Genomic DNA, 14998 nt, shown 5'->3' with positions numbered 1-14998 from the left:
TGACAGAGCTGTAAGAAATAAATGTCTAAAAAGGATTATTTTCTGTAAAATCAGTTTAAAATACAGATTGTTTTCATAGTTTATTCCAGTACATTAAAATAAAGACAAATGCAATAATACTTACGTTCTGTTTACTTGGCTTAGTAAGCACCTAATCTAGACTTATACCGTAAAAAAACTCGGGAATTTTTGGCTAGCAAGTACTTAAGGTTCCTGAAAGAGTCCTCTGGTTGTAATGAGCTGAGTTGCTGCTTCTAGGAGAGTGCGAACGTGAGTGCAGGTAGAAGACTTACAGGGATGTGTCTGGAGTTAGGAAGGAGGTAAAGCTAGGCTTTATCTCTTCAGCAACTTTGGATGAATCGTATTCCATTCTAATGCATTCTAGGCTTAATTTAAAATTTGTCTTAAGCTGTTACATCACAGGATATGAAATATTCTGTGACATAGTATTTCAGTGTATAAAGCAAGTCGGTGGAAACAGCTGCCCCAGACTGCCCTGAGCGGTACATAATCTGTAGTAAATACTTCTCCAAGTCCTTTAATCATAATCTGCTGGTGAAACTCTTACTGTTGTTACTTGCTGTTGGAGTTAAATTCTTCAGGACTGTCAGAAAGACAAGCAGATAGTTTTTAAAGATGAGGCTTAAGTAGTATGTTGAGCTCAAGTTCAGCAAAACTTCGATTTAAGGTGCTTTCTGAAACTTAGGCTTTAAGCTTTCTTTAGTTTCCCGATGACTTGTTTGATGTAAGATGGCAATGTGAATTCCAAATGACTGAAAGCCTATTTTAAGTCTTTCTCTTTGGTTTTATGTTGCAGAAGAAGCAGCTGAAGATTCACTTGCCATTAATATAGCACAAATGGAAAAACGTTTACTTCATGGCTTAATTCATAACGTCCTCCCGCATGTAGGCTCCTCAGTGAAGACATTAGTGTTGGCCTACAGTTCTGCAGTGTCTAGCAAAATGGTATGTAATTTGAAACTGGCATTTAATAATTGTGGCTATGCAGCCTCTAATTAATAACTGATGTGCCTGAGTTTTAAACACTCAGGTAATGAAAATGAGTTGCAACTCAAGAGAATGTTAATTCTTGACGCTGTGTGCAGCCTTATTGGCTTGTGTATTTGCTGATTATTTTCCTTTCCTTTTCCAGGTTAGACAGATCTTGGAGCTTTGCCCCAATTTGGAATATTTGGATCTCACTCAAACTGATATTTCAGACTCTGCATTTGAAAGGTTAGACAATTGTTGTTTCCTCTAGGGAAAAAAAAAAAATAAAATACAGCTTTTTGAGGGGGAAAAACAGTCAAATGTGTCTTAGTCCATTGCCAATAAAGAGAGAAATTGAGAAATCGCATTCAGGATTCACGCATAACTAAGAACTAAACCAGAGTAGCAAATCAATGAAATAGCAAGTGAAGCATGTAACTTTGTAATGGCCATTTAAAATACTCCGTCTTCACAACTGGGTATGTATTACCTATCAGTGTATAGCTATCCATAACAATAACTGTGTTTTGTTTTAGTATTAACAACTTGTCCATAGATTTTGCGGAGTCACTCAGTTAGGGTAGTTCTTGGTCTGATACAGCTGGTAGGGTTTGGAACACTGCTATTTAAGATGATAATGATTAAATGGTGGGCAAAGCTCTAAGATTTATGTGTAGTAACTTCGGATTTCTGAGTTTATTGAAGCCTGCAGAAATTTCATTGGTGTCAGTGGGATGGTGCATGGATGCCGAGCCTGCACCAGTGAGTCTTACGGTGATACTGAAACTCAGTGGCTGTTTCAGTGTGCAACACTTTCACTGTATAATGTTCTCAGGTTTTATGTGTTAACAACACAGAAAATTTTATCAGCATGGATGCTGGCAGCAATACCCTGCAGCTTGTGCACAAAGTTTTAGTTGAGATAAAAGCCTTACAGAATTTCTGTGGCTCGGAAATCAATCTTTGTGAGCTTTTGTCAGTCTGTAGTGAAACATATTATTTGCTGCTCTTCATATATCTGTATTTCCAACACCCCAATTTGTAACTCAAAAAATGAGTTTGCCTTGCGGTAAATATAAGTAATCATTTACGGAAAGTAAATGACAGTTAACATTAACTATGGACAGGTAAATGGCACTTAAATCAGCCATATACTTTTATGTAACAGTATTACTGTAGGTCACCTTTTTCAACTGAAATAAAAATTTAAAGGGTGAGGCTTTGTCAATATAAAAAAGTCTGATTCCATTGACATCTTTAATCTTCATCACTTTTATGGAATAATTATACTGTACACAGAATGTGTTTCAGAAATCCAGCTATTCTGTCTGAAAGAAATAGGAAATCACAGGAGGTCTTTGATCCAAGTACACTGATATTTCAATACATATAAACAGCGAGGCTTGAGGAATGCAAATGCTAGAAATTACAACCCTTGAAATAACTTTGAACTACATATTACATCTCGGATGAGGCTGGGGGTTTTTTTGGGGAGTGGGGTGGTGAAATCTGCTAGTTCAGTAAGTTCACTTTTTTCAGCCTTCTTAGAAGTTAACTGTGATGTCTAATAACCTGATGGCTCTTGGTGACTGCTGACACGCAGCAGAAGATGCTTTTTGAAATTGTTGTCACATGTATTTGGTGTTTACAGTCTGATCTATTTAAAGCTTGTGGCAAATTCGGACTTCTTTTAAGTCTCAGTATATGAAAAAATAGAGGTTGTTACTGATTCATGATTTGTTTCACATTGCTTTAGACATAATTTTTCTAGGAAAATATATATAGCACTTGGAGTATCAAATCTAACCTGTCTTGGGTATTTTCTTTAAATATTCTGTGAATTAATATAAGTATTTTACTTATGAAATGTTCTTTTATATATTTAGCCTTAACACCTGTTTCTGAACAAAAACTAAAAAAAAAACCCAAACCCAAACCACCCCAAACCACCCCCCCCCCCCAACCCCTTTTTTTTCCCACCAAACCACTTTTTTCCCTGATTTCAGCTGGTCTTCAGTTGGTTGTTGTCAAAATCTACGCCACCTTGATCTGTCTGGATGTGAAAAAATCACAGATGTGGCTATCGAGAGGATTTCCAGAGCACTGGGTATCATATCAACTCACCATAACAGAGGTATTCTGAAAAGCTGCAGAAACAGGAATGCTAAGACTTTGTGGAAAAACAGAGAGAGTACTCTGCAGCCCAACAAGAAGCATAATTGTTTGCATGAAATCAACAATGAAAACCTCATTGAGGGAGGAGATCGTGGGCAGCATTGGACTAAGCCTGACGGCTCAGAAAACTTCAGTCCTGCTTATGTGTGGATGCTAGATGCAGATGACTTGGCTGACATCGAAGATGCTGCAGAGTGGAGACACAGAAATGTTGAAGGATTTTGTCTTACAGAACCAACATCCCATATTAATTGCTCTGCATCTTGCTACAGTAGAGACATTTATGGATTAAGGACTAGAGGGTGGCAGCAGCACTGTGCTTCTACTGACTTGATTTACTGCAGTCACTCATTTTGTTGTGCTGGGACAGCACTAAGAACTATTCGAGCACTTCCAGAGTCCTCTGCACTGTGTAAAAAACCAACAAGGACTAAGCAGTCAGAGAAAAAAGACTTGGCATACTCTGGGAGTGACAAAACAGATGAAGAGACTGCACGAATTCTTCAGTTTCTCAGTCTGTCTGGATGTTACCAGATCACAGACCGTGCTCTCAGGTGAGGAGATGTTTTTGAGCTATTCTGCTGCAGTATATTTTTTTCTAATTTTATTTCTTGAGTTGTTCTGGGATGAATCTGCCTAGTTTTGGTAGAAACATTTTTACTGAAGAAACTCCGGTAAGTTTTAAGTGGTCTTTGCATCTTAAAATATTTATAGTACCAGACTTGAGAACTTTATCCAGCTTTTCCTTTGGAGATTTTAAAAAAAAAAATCTTCTAGACGTATCCTCTGAAGTCAAGTATTTTTGTGAATTTATTGTTCTAGGCTTGATCTTTAGTGATTTTTTGTTAGGAAATTGTGTTGATTCACTAATTTTATTTTTCTTTTCATTATGCCTGTCAATATGCTTGAAGCTTTATAAAAAACTGGAGTAACATCTTATTTAATCTGTTTGGATAATGACATAATTTATGGACAGGCTGTATTGATGGGCCGAGGCTAATTGTTTGAGATTCAACAAGGGTGTTGGTCGACAGCCATCTGAATATGAGCCGGCAGTGTGCCCAGGTGGCCAACAGCATCCCGCACGTGTGTTGTACATGTATGAAAATAAAGGGTGCATGTGTGTCTGCGTGCCTCTGTGTGTGCATGCATAAGCATACATTGCACCAGTGAGACTGCACCTTGCATACTGTGTACAGTTTTGGGCCCCTCACTACAGTAAAGACACGGAGGCACTGGAGTGTGTCCAGCTGGTGATGTGTCTGGAGCACAAGTCTTATGCAGAGGGGCTGAGGGAACTGAGGTGGTTTAGCCTGGAGAAAAGGGGAAACCTTACCTGGAAGGAGGCTGTTGCGAAGTGGGTGTTGGTGTCTTCTCCCAAGTAACAAGTGGTAGGACGAGAGGAAATGGCCTCAAGTTGCTCCAGGGGTGGTTTAGATTGGATATTGGGAAAAATTTCTTCACCAAAAGTGTTACCAGGTGCTGGAACAGGCTGCCCAGGGAAGTGGTAGAGTCCCCATCCCTGGAGGTATTTAAAAGATGGGCAGATGAGGTGCTTAGGGACATGGTTTAGTGGTGGGATGGCAGTGTTAGGTTAATGATTGGACTTGATAGTCTTAGAGGTCTTTTCCAACCTAAATGATTCTATGATAATTTTGTATGTGCAAAACATCATTTTAAATACAACTTAATATAATAATTAAAGGAGGCAAAAAAAGTTGACTTGAACATTGAGACGGCTTCAAGAGTTACAAAATTTCCTGCGTGTGATAATATTTGCCATTGATATTTTGTATTGTGTCCGAAAAATTTAGTTATTGCTTCATAATGAAAATGGGATGAGGCTGAAGTACTTGCAGCCACCTGCTCAGATGTGCTGCAGCACTTGGGGCCCATTAAAGCTTCTCGGAGTGGGAAGACTTCATGCCTACCTGTACTGCCTGCTGTAGTCAACTGAGAAGTAGCGTGAGGTGCTGCTGGCGTTGATTTGTCCCTCTGGATGCTTCATCCCCATTTGGTGTTCAGAAGGACCAGCTATTCAGACGTCTCCCATAGTGGTTTTTCTGACGCTTGCTCTTTCACTCAGCAGTGTTAGTCTTGCTCAGCGTAAGCTTCAGATAGCAATGCCTTGTGTTTGAGCTCGCTGCTGTTCAGGTGGTGGGGTGGACTGGTACTGCGGAGATCTGCTTGGCGCTGATGAGGTCATGCGGTGCGTAGTTCTCATGTTACTGGTCTTTTTTCACGACTCGGTTGTCTGGGACCAAAGGGAGATTTGGTCATTGAGTCATGGGAAGGGTTTAGTCATGGTGCCAGTTCCCATTGGTGCTTTTTAGATAACAGACGGTATTTAAGAGCTGAGAGCATGCTGCAACAGGCACTTACTGCATCTGCCAGAGTATTTTGAATCCCTGAGAAGAGAGAATGAAACCTCCTAATAGAAACACTTAAGTTCATGTCCCAGGAAAGTTGTTAACTGATAGCTGACTTTGTGGTCAACAGTTCTACTTCTGCCTGTTGACAGGAAAAAGTTGTATGGTGGTGCTCTGAAGGCATTTTCAGTTTTATGCCCTGGCTTAAACACCAAGCCTGGTGTTTTTTCAGGTGGGTGAGCTTGTTTGTGATGGAACTTGGGCTGGCTGCTCTGTGAGCTTCCAGAGAAGCAAGCCGCCTGACCCGGAGTGATTGCTCAGGTGTGACACATCCATGAGGCTGTTGCATCAGCAGCCAAACTCTCTTGCACTCAGAGGAAAAACAGAGAATTCCACTTGGATAATTAGGTGGTGTGTTGGCAGAGAGAGGCTCCGCTGTCAGCCCTAGGAAAATAGATTTGGATTCTGAAATAATTTTATCCAAAAAAGTACAAGACATTCAAACTTTTGGAGGCGTAATGCATCAGACTTGGAAGTGTCCTATTTTCAAGGTGGGTTGAGGAACATACATCACCTTGGAAGAGTTGCCAGCATCAGTGGTGTTTTGGAGAAGAATGTCTTTGTAGTTCTCTGAAATACTTGGTCATCTCTGGAGTCATTTGTAAACAAAGCGATTTACCATTTCAGTCTGTCCGAAGGAATTGTTCATTTCTGTCAAAATCTGTTCGTTTTTCAGGTCTGTTATGCAGCTTCAGGGTGATCCCCTTTATAGGGTATGAAACTGCCAGGTTTAAAACGATATGGTTTATTAGAGGGGCTTTTTGTTGTTGTTTTGGGTTGGTTTTGGTTTGTGGGGGGTTTTGTGGTTTTTTTTTTTTGTTTTTTTTTTTTTTTTTGTTACAAGATGCAGTTAAGGCTGTGACTTGGTGACGTAGTGGAGTACTGGCCAGTCTAGCGCTGTGCGGGCTTTTAACACTTCTCTTCTGTCTGTTAACAGGGCGTTGACTCTGGGAGGAGGACTGCCGCATTTGGAACACCTTAACCTCTCCGGTTGTCTCACTGTAACTGGTGCCGGCCTGCAGGATTTAGTTTCTGCATGCCCTTCTCTAAATGATGAACACTTTTACTACTGTGACAACATTAACGGTAATGTCTTTTTAATGAAGATGTGATGCTTTTCTGGGGAGCGATGCTTGGTTTAAGGACAATTTTTAAAACAAAACAAAAAGAACCACCAAAACCCCACTTTTTTTTTTTTTTTCTTTCTTGGCTGTGCAGCACTGAGTTTCACAGATAATTATGAAATCACAATTGTTAAATCACTTTTTCCTCATTTGTTCTTTTGTTTTGTTTTTTTTTTTTGCCTGACTCTAGTACAGTTCTGTATTACCTAGGCAAGCATTTTTAGTCCATGTATCTCATAATGTAGTTTAGCATAAATAATAGGGTCTAGAAAGTTAAGTTTCCATATAGCTAATAACACACTTGCCCTCTCCATATCTTCCCTGTAAACCATGTAGTTGTATGTTTTCTTTATGGTCATAACTTCAGAGAGAGGCTTCATTAGATTGGTACCAAAGCAGTGATTTTTAGGAAAGGAATGACAAGTGTTTTGCTATGCAAACCTCCCATATTGCAGTAGTTTTGGTATAGGATATTTTTGATCCCACCATTGCATGTCCTTATGGAAAATGTAATTTAGTTTTTCTGGTTTTGCTTGAATCAGTAACTTAGGGTTGGATCTAAGCTGGGGAAGGATCTGGATAAATGCATAAAATACCCTTACGGTGCAAGTCTTTTCAGTGTTTACCACACTGGAATTCAGCCTATTACGTTAGGTCCAGTTAGCATTCGAGATGGGAACCATAGTGTCACTTGTATTCCATGTGCGAATTTAAAACAGGTAAGTGCAACAGAAAGGAAGGGAAAAGGAGGATAATAACAGAGTTCACAGGATTACAAGGGCTAATTGTGTGTAAAACAAAATTATACTCCCTGGTAGTTCACGGTGTTCAGTTTGGTAATTTCCTCGTATATGGAGATGCAGCCACAGCAGGGGTACAGGATGCCAGAGCTTTGGGTACTACAAGTAAATCTGTACTGGCAGTTGGGTATTCAAACCACTGAAATTGATATAAGATGATACACTTGGATTGGATCCCGATATTAGAAGTGAAAGTATTAAATCATATGCTTCCATGATTTTTCAATTCTTTGTGCTTGACACTGGTGGGGTTTTTGTTTTGTTTTGAGATGCTTGCTTTTTGTTACTTCCTTCCATTATATCGAGACAACAGCTTTTAAAAATCTTACAGCATTTCAACCTGAAAATTTTAAGGTTCCGTTTTTTAAAATCCCTCACTGACTCTCCTCCCTGCATTGTGTTGCATAAGACCTGTTAAAAGTCTTTTTCCTTTTACATCTGATTCCTTGCTATTTTTCCTCTGTTTTCACTTCTGTCAGTAATACCAGACTTAATGTTCTGGTTTGTCTTCTGACGTTTCTGTTTCTCTCCTTGTCCCTAAAATGCACTATGTCGTCTTAGTTTACAAAGCCAGAATCTCTTGTGTGAGCCCACCACTTCAAAGATTGGCCATTCCGTAATATCCTCAAGAAATTACTTATATTTGAACAGAATACTTTTTGGAATTATTCTGTAAAGTTGTCCTGATCCTCTTCCTGTGTATTTCCTTCCTTTTACTGCTGGCTGGAAGCTGTGAGCCTGTAAGCTCTGCTTGGTTCTGTAAAACCTCATGCATGCCTTTTGGGTGAACAGTTACTCCTGGAGAGGGAACTCAACAGGGGAGTGAGGCTGTAATGGTCTGACTTCTCATGTCTATTGAGAAACAGTAGCTTCTCACAAGTTTGTGGCTGTTTTCTTTAAGAAGAAAGTCAATAAAAACTTTCAGTGGTGTCCTAGCAAAATTCTGAAATGGGAAATAACCTTTTATAACTGAATTCCCTGCAGTTTTATCTGGGTACTGTTCTTTGTATGTTCACTCAGACTTCATTGTGGCAAGGCTATTCGGTGTGAAACGAATGCCTTATTCCACTCTGTGGGCAGCAGGGTTTCTGTCACAGCTTGAACTATTTCTGTATCGTTTGGTATTTCTAAACATGTCTGGGGCTGTTTACGTTTGTTTGCACATATATGGATTGTATTATTAACTGCTGCACAAAGATTACTGGTCTGTAAGCATGTAGAGAATAATTCCGTAATTTTCTTTGCCCACCAGCTTATCAGGGATTGTTTTCGGGGAAGGAGATATGTTCTGGTATCATGTTGGAACACCCACCGGTCTTGCAGAACAAAAAATGGAGCCAGCAGCATGGAATTTAGCCATCTCTGAATAATAAAGATACCACTCTGTCATCTGTTGACATATAAGGGCTTTACTTTCACCTGCAGCCTATTTTCAGATTATTTTTCTTCTCCTATAAACACTGAGCCTAAGGGGGGTCCTTGCACACAGCTTCATTGGATTTTCTTTGTGAAGGATTTGCTGGACTTGTTTGGTAGGCATGTTTGTTTGCAGTTCTCAGATTTTCATTGCAAGTGCTGCTCTGACTGTAGCTGCTCTACCCTGTTAGGAGACTAAAAGTAAGAAGGTAGGGGAGCTGTGGTTAGACAGATTCGCTCGGGTCTGTGTCGCAGACTGCTGTTGCCCAGCAGTAACATGATGCAGTTTTCATGAGCGGAGACCATGAATTTGCACACACTTCCAAATTTATTTTCTGTTTGTTTACTGTTAGTATGACTTGAGTTCTTGGTTTGCATCCTCATGTTCAGGATCTCTACCTGTGTTCTGCTCAGCACTGGAGACTTGGAGTTAGATAACCCTCAGCTGCAGCTGAAAACAAATCTGTCAGTACACACCCCTTCTAATTGCTGATTTTGTTTTCTGTCTAAAACACATCTGATTGTAAATCACACTGAACTCGGAAGAGTTTAATGTTTGAGTTGCCTCTTGCACTTAGAAGTTTATATTTCCCCACAGGCTGTTTTGTCCAGCTGTGTTCAATCTCCTTACTGTATTCTCAGTTCTAAAGCCTGGAGTGCTGTCAGCTTCAGGATGAGAGAAATAGGGCTCCCCGATTTCTGCAGCAGTAGCTCTTTGCAGCTTTAAAGTATGATTCAGTTTCTAGAGTTTTTTGATGATGTAGTCCTCAGGTGCTATAATTAAAGAAATAGGGCATTAATGAAATAAAGTTGTGGTGATTCTGATGATTCATACTCTTCTGGCATTTAGAAATTCATTGGTCATAGTTTGATCTGTCTCCCAGCAATGGAGCCAAGACTTCGCAATTTCTGTTAAGATTTGTGGACTCCTGTGTGCAGATCTGTATGGGAATGCATTGTTGTTAGACTTTGAGTGTTTGGTCTCTCTTTAAATTCTACAGATAACCAAGGTGCTCTCATAAAGGTCTGCAAGTGTAACTTTACCAAAGGCTGAGAGAGAGTAGCACTTAGTAAACTTGGATTTGAATTTAACATTGCCTTTTTCTATTTTTTTTTTTAAAGCTAGTGCTTAATTTGATCACTTTTTTGGTAATTCCCCTGTAACGTATTGCTCTTGCTACACCACCATCAAATACGGTATGCAGTGTTGATGATGGAGACTTGCTGGTGGTGGCTGTGAAAAAGAAGCTGTCTTGCTGTCCCTCCTTTGTGCTCCTCCTGGCTCATTCTTACTGCCTTCCTGTGGCCAGCATTAGTCTTTGCGTGGCTACTTGGTAAACTTGGTCAAGAACTGGGGTAACTGAAAGCCTTCCCCACCCCCGCCTTCCTAGATGGATCAGGCATCCATCTTGCTGTAGACCACATGAATGTTTCTGCTGCTGCAGGTGAGAGCTAGAACAAGCGGCTGAAGGGATGTGGTGGTGGCGGCTGGTTGTCCTGGATGGAGTTGCTCTTTCGCCACGGTCTTGGTCTGGGTTTCGTGTATTCTTGGTGGAATGCTGACCTTCTTTCTAGCAAATTTTGACTAATTTTTGTTTCACTAGTACACGTAACAAAACGGAGTAATCAAATAGCTATGCTCCTTTCTTACATTGCAAGATGCTGTTATATGTACTTTATCTGAAAACATTGCGAGCTGTTCCTCCTGAGTAGACAGATGTCTATTCTGGGTGGCCTGAAGCTTCTGAGTAATCAGATGTGCATGTAAAGGCAGTGCAATGGTCCAGCTCAGAGGTAACTAAACCAGTAATGTAGACTGTGGCAGGTTAGATGAGAATCTGATTAACTTTGCTTTCCCAGGTGAGCCAGCCCAAAACACATTTAATTTAGGCACATCACTGCTAGCACTCATTAAGGCTTTGCAGTCAGTAGGAAAAGGGAGACCCTTCCAAAAGTGATTCAGCCCCGCTGTAAGGTCTGAAGCGACCACCTCGTTCACTGGACAATATGATGGGAACTGTCTGCTTACAGACCATATAGCTTAACCAGGTGCATCAGTGAGGTGAGGTGAGTTGGAGACCTTGTGTACAGAGTCCAGCGAAAAGAGGAGAGAGTGGTTTTTGGCAAGATTAAAGAGGCCGTTTGAATTTAAACAGAGTTTGAAAACAAAGTCCGGTCTGAATGAGGTCAGTCGCAAAGACTGGGGAAATCAGAGATTAGGAAGCCAAAGTCATTTGTAGTAAATAAAGCTAGGGAAACACAAGCAGGCTCTGGGGCTGTCAAATCAAAGGCATTTCAATTTTGCTATCTGTATCAAATGTAAAAAGAACAAGCTAAGGAGGGCTACAGCATTTATAGAGGAGGTAAATGACCTGTGATGGAGGAGATCAGTTGCCATGTCAAAACATGGGCGAAACGAGTCATAACCAAACAGCCTTGCTGTTAAAACAGCCATTTTTTCAGGTGATGCAGTTTACTTAAAAGCGTCCAGGTTTTTGAAATTTTAAGTTGCGATAAGACTCGTTTAAATTTAAAACCTGAAAGCTAATTAAAGTATAGGAAGAATGGGCAGGGCTTAATGGCCACTGCTCAGGATGGGCAGGAATCTGGGAGGTGATGGGTCTCTCTCCGTCCCCCCCCCAGGAGTGCTGTGCTGCGATCAGTCTTACTCAGCAGTTCCACCGCTGTTGTGGCGTAAGGAATGCAGGCAGTAATCACCGAGCTCTTGAGAGGTGCTGAGCTGCCTCAAGTAACGATACTGGTGCTGGTTTCCAGAAGGACCTCTGATGAGCTCCAGTACAGCTGTATGCATGGTTGTATCTCTGGGTGGCTGGGAGTAATCAAACTATGATTGCATGAAACTGGAATTCGGAGCTGGCAGTTGCAGCATGGAGACAATGATTTCAGAGAGCTGTCGGTGCTAATTCTGAGATCTTTCCTGCCTGCAGCAGCAGCCAAAAAAGCCACCAGTGTTACACATCGTCAGGGTGTTGAGAACAAGCTGGAGGGTGTTGCTGCAAGGTCCTGGAAGCCTTGGGGCACTCATGCAATGCCCTTTTGGTCTCCCCATCTCGAGGAGCATATGTGGTGGAGTTACAGAAGATACAGGAGAGGTCTACCAAGAAGCGCTAGGGAACTGGGCGGGTGTCATGCAAGGAGACGCCCAACAGACCGGAATGTTCCAGTATGGGAATGAGAAGGCAGGAGGGGGGATGACTGCTTGCAGAACTGGGAAGGCAGGAGATGGGGTGGATGTGCAGCAGTAACCCTCCGAATGCTGCAGCATTTGAGCTCGGCAACAGCAGGTGAAATGGGTAGGCGGCTGATTTAAAGCAGATGACTGCTTGCAGAACTGGGAAGGCAGGAGATGGGGTGGATGTGCAGCAGTAACCCTCCGAATGCTGCAGCATTTGAGCTCGGCAACAGCAGGTGAAATGGGTGGGCGGCTGATTTAAAGCAGATGCACAGTGCAGTGAACTTCTGGAACTTGGTCCCGGGGGGAGTCCTGGAAGCGGTTACTCTCAGCAGGTTTAAAAAGAGGTTAAACAATTGCAAGCACAGCTGAACTGCAAACAAACACTCAAGGGAATGGACTTCAGTGTCCCTACTACACCAGTGTGGGATGCTGGGGAGGCACAGAAGGTGTGCACGACAGGCTTACATCGTCTCCCTAGCTAACACTTGCTGTTGCCAGTGATGAAGGTGGGGCTAGATGGAGCATTGGTCAGACCTAGAAGGGTTTTGTGTTCCAGTTAGGGCGCGAGGAAGGACGTTCTTAAAATGAGCAAGAAAAGGACAGAAAACAGTATCAAAGTGCACTGAGTATTCCCATCCTTGGGATGTTGTGGTTCTGTGCGTTTTGTCAACAAGCATTTTACTAGAAACGAGACAGTTGCTTCAAAATTACCGATGCGCTGCTTAGCTGTGGCAGTGATGAGGAAGGTCAGCTACGACTTGGAAATGCGGCTGCACGGAACATGCTCTGCTAAACCAGCTATTCAGAAGCACCGAGTCTGCTTTTTAAAGGACTTACGAAGAGGCTTTCAAACTCTAGCTCGTAAGTGACTTGGAGGATCAAAATTTAGTTCAGGTGAATAAAAAGACTTGAAAAGGAAAATGAGATTATTGACAAATGAAGAGTTTACTGTTTTGCACCCTGTAACCATTGTCCTTCATTATGGCTTCAGGTTTGTTTTATTCAGTCTCATGCATGTTAACTTAATTACCTTGTAGAATATTGCTCGTCGGTGTGTGGCATGAAGCAGAAAGCTGTTTTCCAGACACCAGGTTCTTGGAAATTAATTGAATTACAACTTTAAGTTACTGTTCAAGGGGTGAAAACAAGCCAGACGTAACATGGTGCCTTAGTTCATTACATTATTTCGTCAGTCCTTTCTAAATGTATTAAAACCACCTTAAATATTCTTTGATTTGCCTCAAATACAAAGAGGGGAAATCTGGGTTGTCCTGGTTAGGCCTTTTCCAGCTTGTTTGGGTTAACTCAGCAACCCGCTTCCACTTGGTGTTGGGTGGCAGAGTTGAGCCCACCTGAATGTAAATGTTTGTGTCTCTGAAGCAGGCACATGGCTGCAGGAAATAAGGCCTGTACTAATAAGTTTAATAGCTTCGTATCTCATGATCACTTTAACATTTCAAATTGAAGGGATAACAGTAAGCAAAGGTAAGTGGAGGTGGGTAGAATTACGGTGTTGGTTTATACTGTCTGTGCTCGCAACTTTTTCTTTCTTTCCGAATGGCTGGGTTTGAGCCTTATGGCTTCTGATGACTGCAGTGATGCTGAAGGTGATTTTTTTTTTTTTCCTTTAGTTTTTGAATTTCCAGTCAGAGTGCGTGAGGTCTAAGCCAACCGTGAAGTGTTCGTGGAGGAAAAACCTTCCAGAATAAAAATAAAAAAAAATGTTTCCATTATAGGAGAAATAGTTTTGGAGATTATGGTTTCTTTGGTAATGCCGTGAAGTCATCATCTGAATTTGAAAAATGGGAGTTAAATATGCATTGCGCAAATATACCTCGAGTCTGAAAGCTGGCTGCAAGAGCTTGCTTAGGCTTGCTCGCTTAGCGCTGCTCATCGTACGTCTGTGTCATTTTGAATGTGTTATCTTCATGGGACTAAGCTGTCGGAGCAAAAATCTCTTGAAAAATAACTGTTCCAATTGAGGTTTTTATCCTGTGGTAGTGCCGGCAGAGTTCCAGGCTTCACGGTGCTGAGTGAAGTTTAGTGTATTTTTAAAAAAAAACAAAAACAAAACAAAAAAAAACAAAAAAAAAACCACCCCTTTTGTGAATTACCAGGTTACAAGAATTCTGAATCTAAATAAATGGCCTCTTCTTCTTTTCACGTTTGTTCTGTTTTTGTGCAGGTCCTCATGCTGAAACCGCCAGTGGATGCCAGAATTTGCAGTGTGGTTTTCGGGCCTGCTGCCGCTCTGGCGAGTGACCGCTGACTTCCCATCTCTCGGGTCTACTTCATTTAGCTGAGCAGGCTTCCTTTCATGCACTTTACTTACAGTTCGCATCTTGTGTTAACAATCCTTGGAGTGAGATTTGTTATACCAGCCTGACCCTGCCCACGACTTCAGAATCTTACTTATGAGTGTACTGTACCGTGTTGTAACGATCTCACACAATCTCATTTGGTTTGAAGGGTGTTGGGTTTCGGTTTACTTAATTTGGGGAAGATGGGGAAAACATCCAGATTTTTTTTTTTTTTTTTTTTAATGCCACTTTCTTCCAAGTTCGGCACTTAAATATACTTTACTGGATTATTTTGTGTTAAGTGAATGGGTTTTTTTATTTTGAATCCGTAAGTACAATATAAAGCTCTGCAGAGAATTTGCAATGTATTGTTTGCATTTGGGTGACAATTACACATCTTTAGGAGCCTTGTTTCTTCCCCTTTCCTCTCATCCTGAAGTTGTTCTTTATATTGCAAAATTAGGGAAATTCCCACCTTCCTTTTGTATTTGGGCTTGAAAGACATACTCAAATAAAACATTCCCACCAATAAAAATACGTACGTAGCAGTTGAATGTATGTACTTTTA

The 14998-nt window shown here is 41.2% G+C and overlaps 1 protein-coding gene across 3 annotated transcripts in view; it reads left to right on the top strand.

Moving 5' to 3' along the window:
• Positions 1-14952, top strand: part of FBXL5 (F-box and leucine rich repeat protein 5) — a 25832-nt gene extending 10880 nt beyond the window's left edge. For 2 of the 3 annotated variants that reach the window (XM_035903451.1, XM_035903453.1), the window contains exons 7-11: positions 818-966; positions 1154-1236; positions 2997-3719; positions 6532-6680; positions 8771-12264. In XM_035903451.1, coding sequence (XP_035759344.1) covers positions 818-966; positions 1154-1236; positions 2997-3719; positions 6532-6680; positions 8771-8874 — 1208 coding nt within the window. In that variant the 3' untranslated portion in view covers positions 8875-12264. Of the gene's footprint in view, positions 1-817; positions 967-1153; positions 1237-2996; positions 3720-6531; positions 6681-8770; positions 12265-14315 lie in introns of those variants that run through there. The other variant, XM_035903452.1, reaches the window with a different exon arrangement.
• Positions 14953-14998: the final 46 nt, after the last annotated feature.

This window comes from Egretta garzetta, unplaced genomic scaffold, assembly GCF_000687185.1.
Source record: "Egretta garzetta isolate BGI_Z169 unplaced genomic scaffold, ASM68718v1 scaffold151, whole genome shotgun sequence".
Classification (NCBI taxonomy): domain Eukaryota; kingdom Metazoa; phylum Chordata; class Aves; order Pelecaniformes; family Ardeidae; genus Egretta; species Egretta garzetta.
The sequence above is the reverse complement of the archived record's forward strand: the minus strand, read 5'-3'. Positions and strand labels throughout refer to the sequence as shown.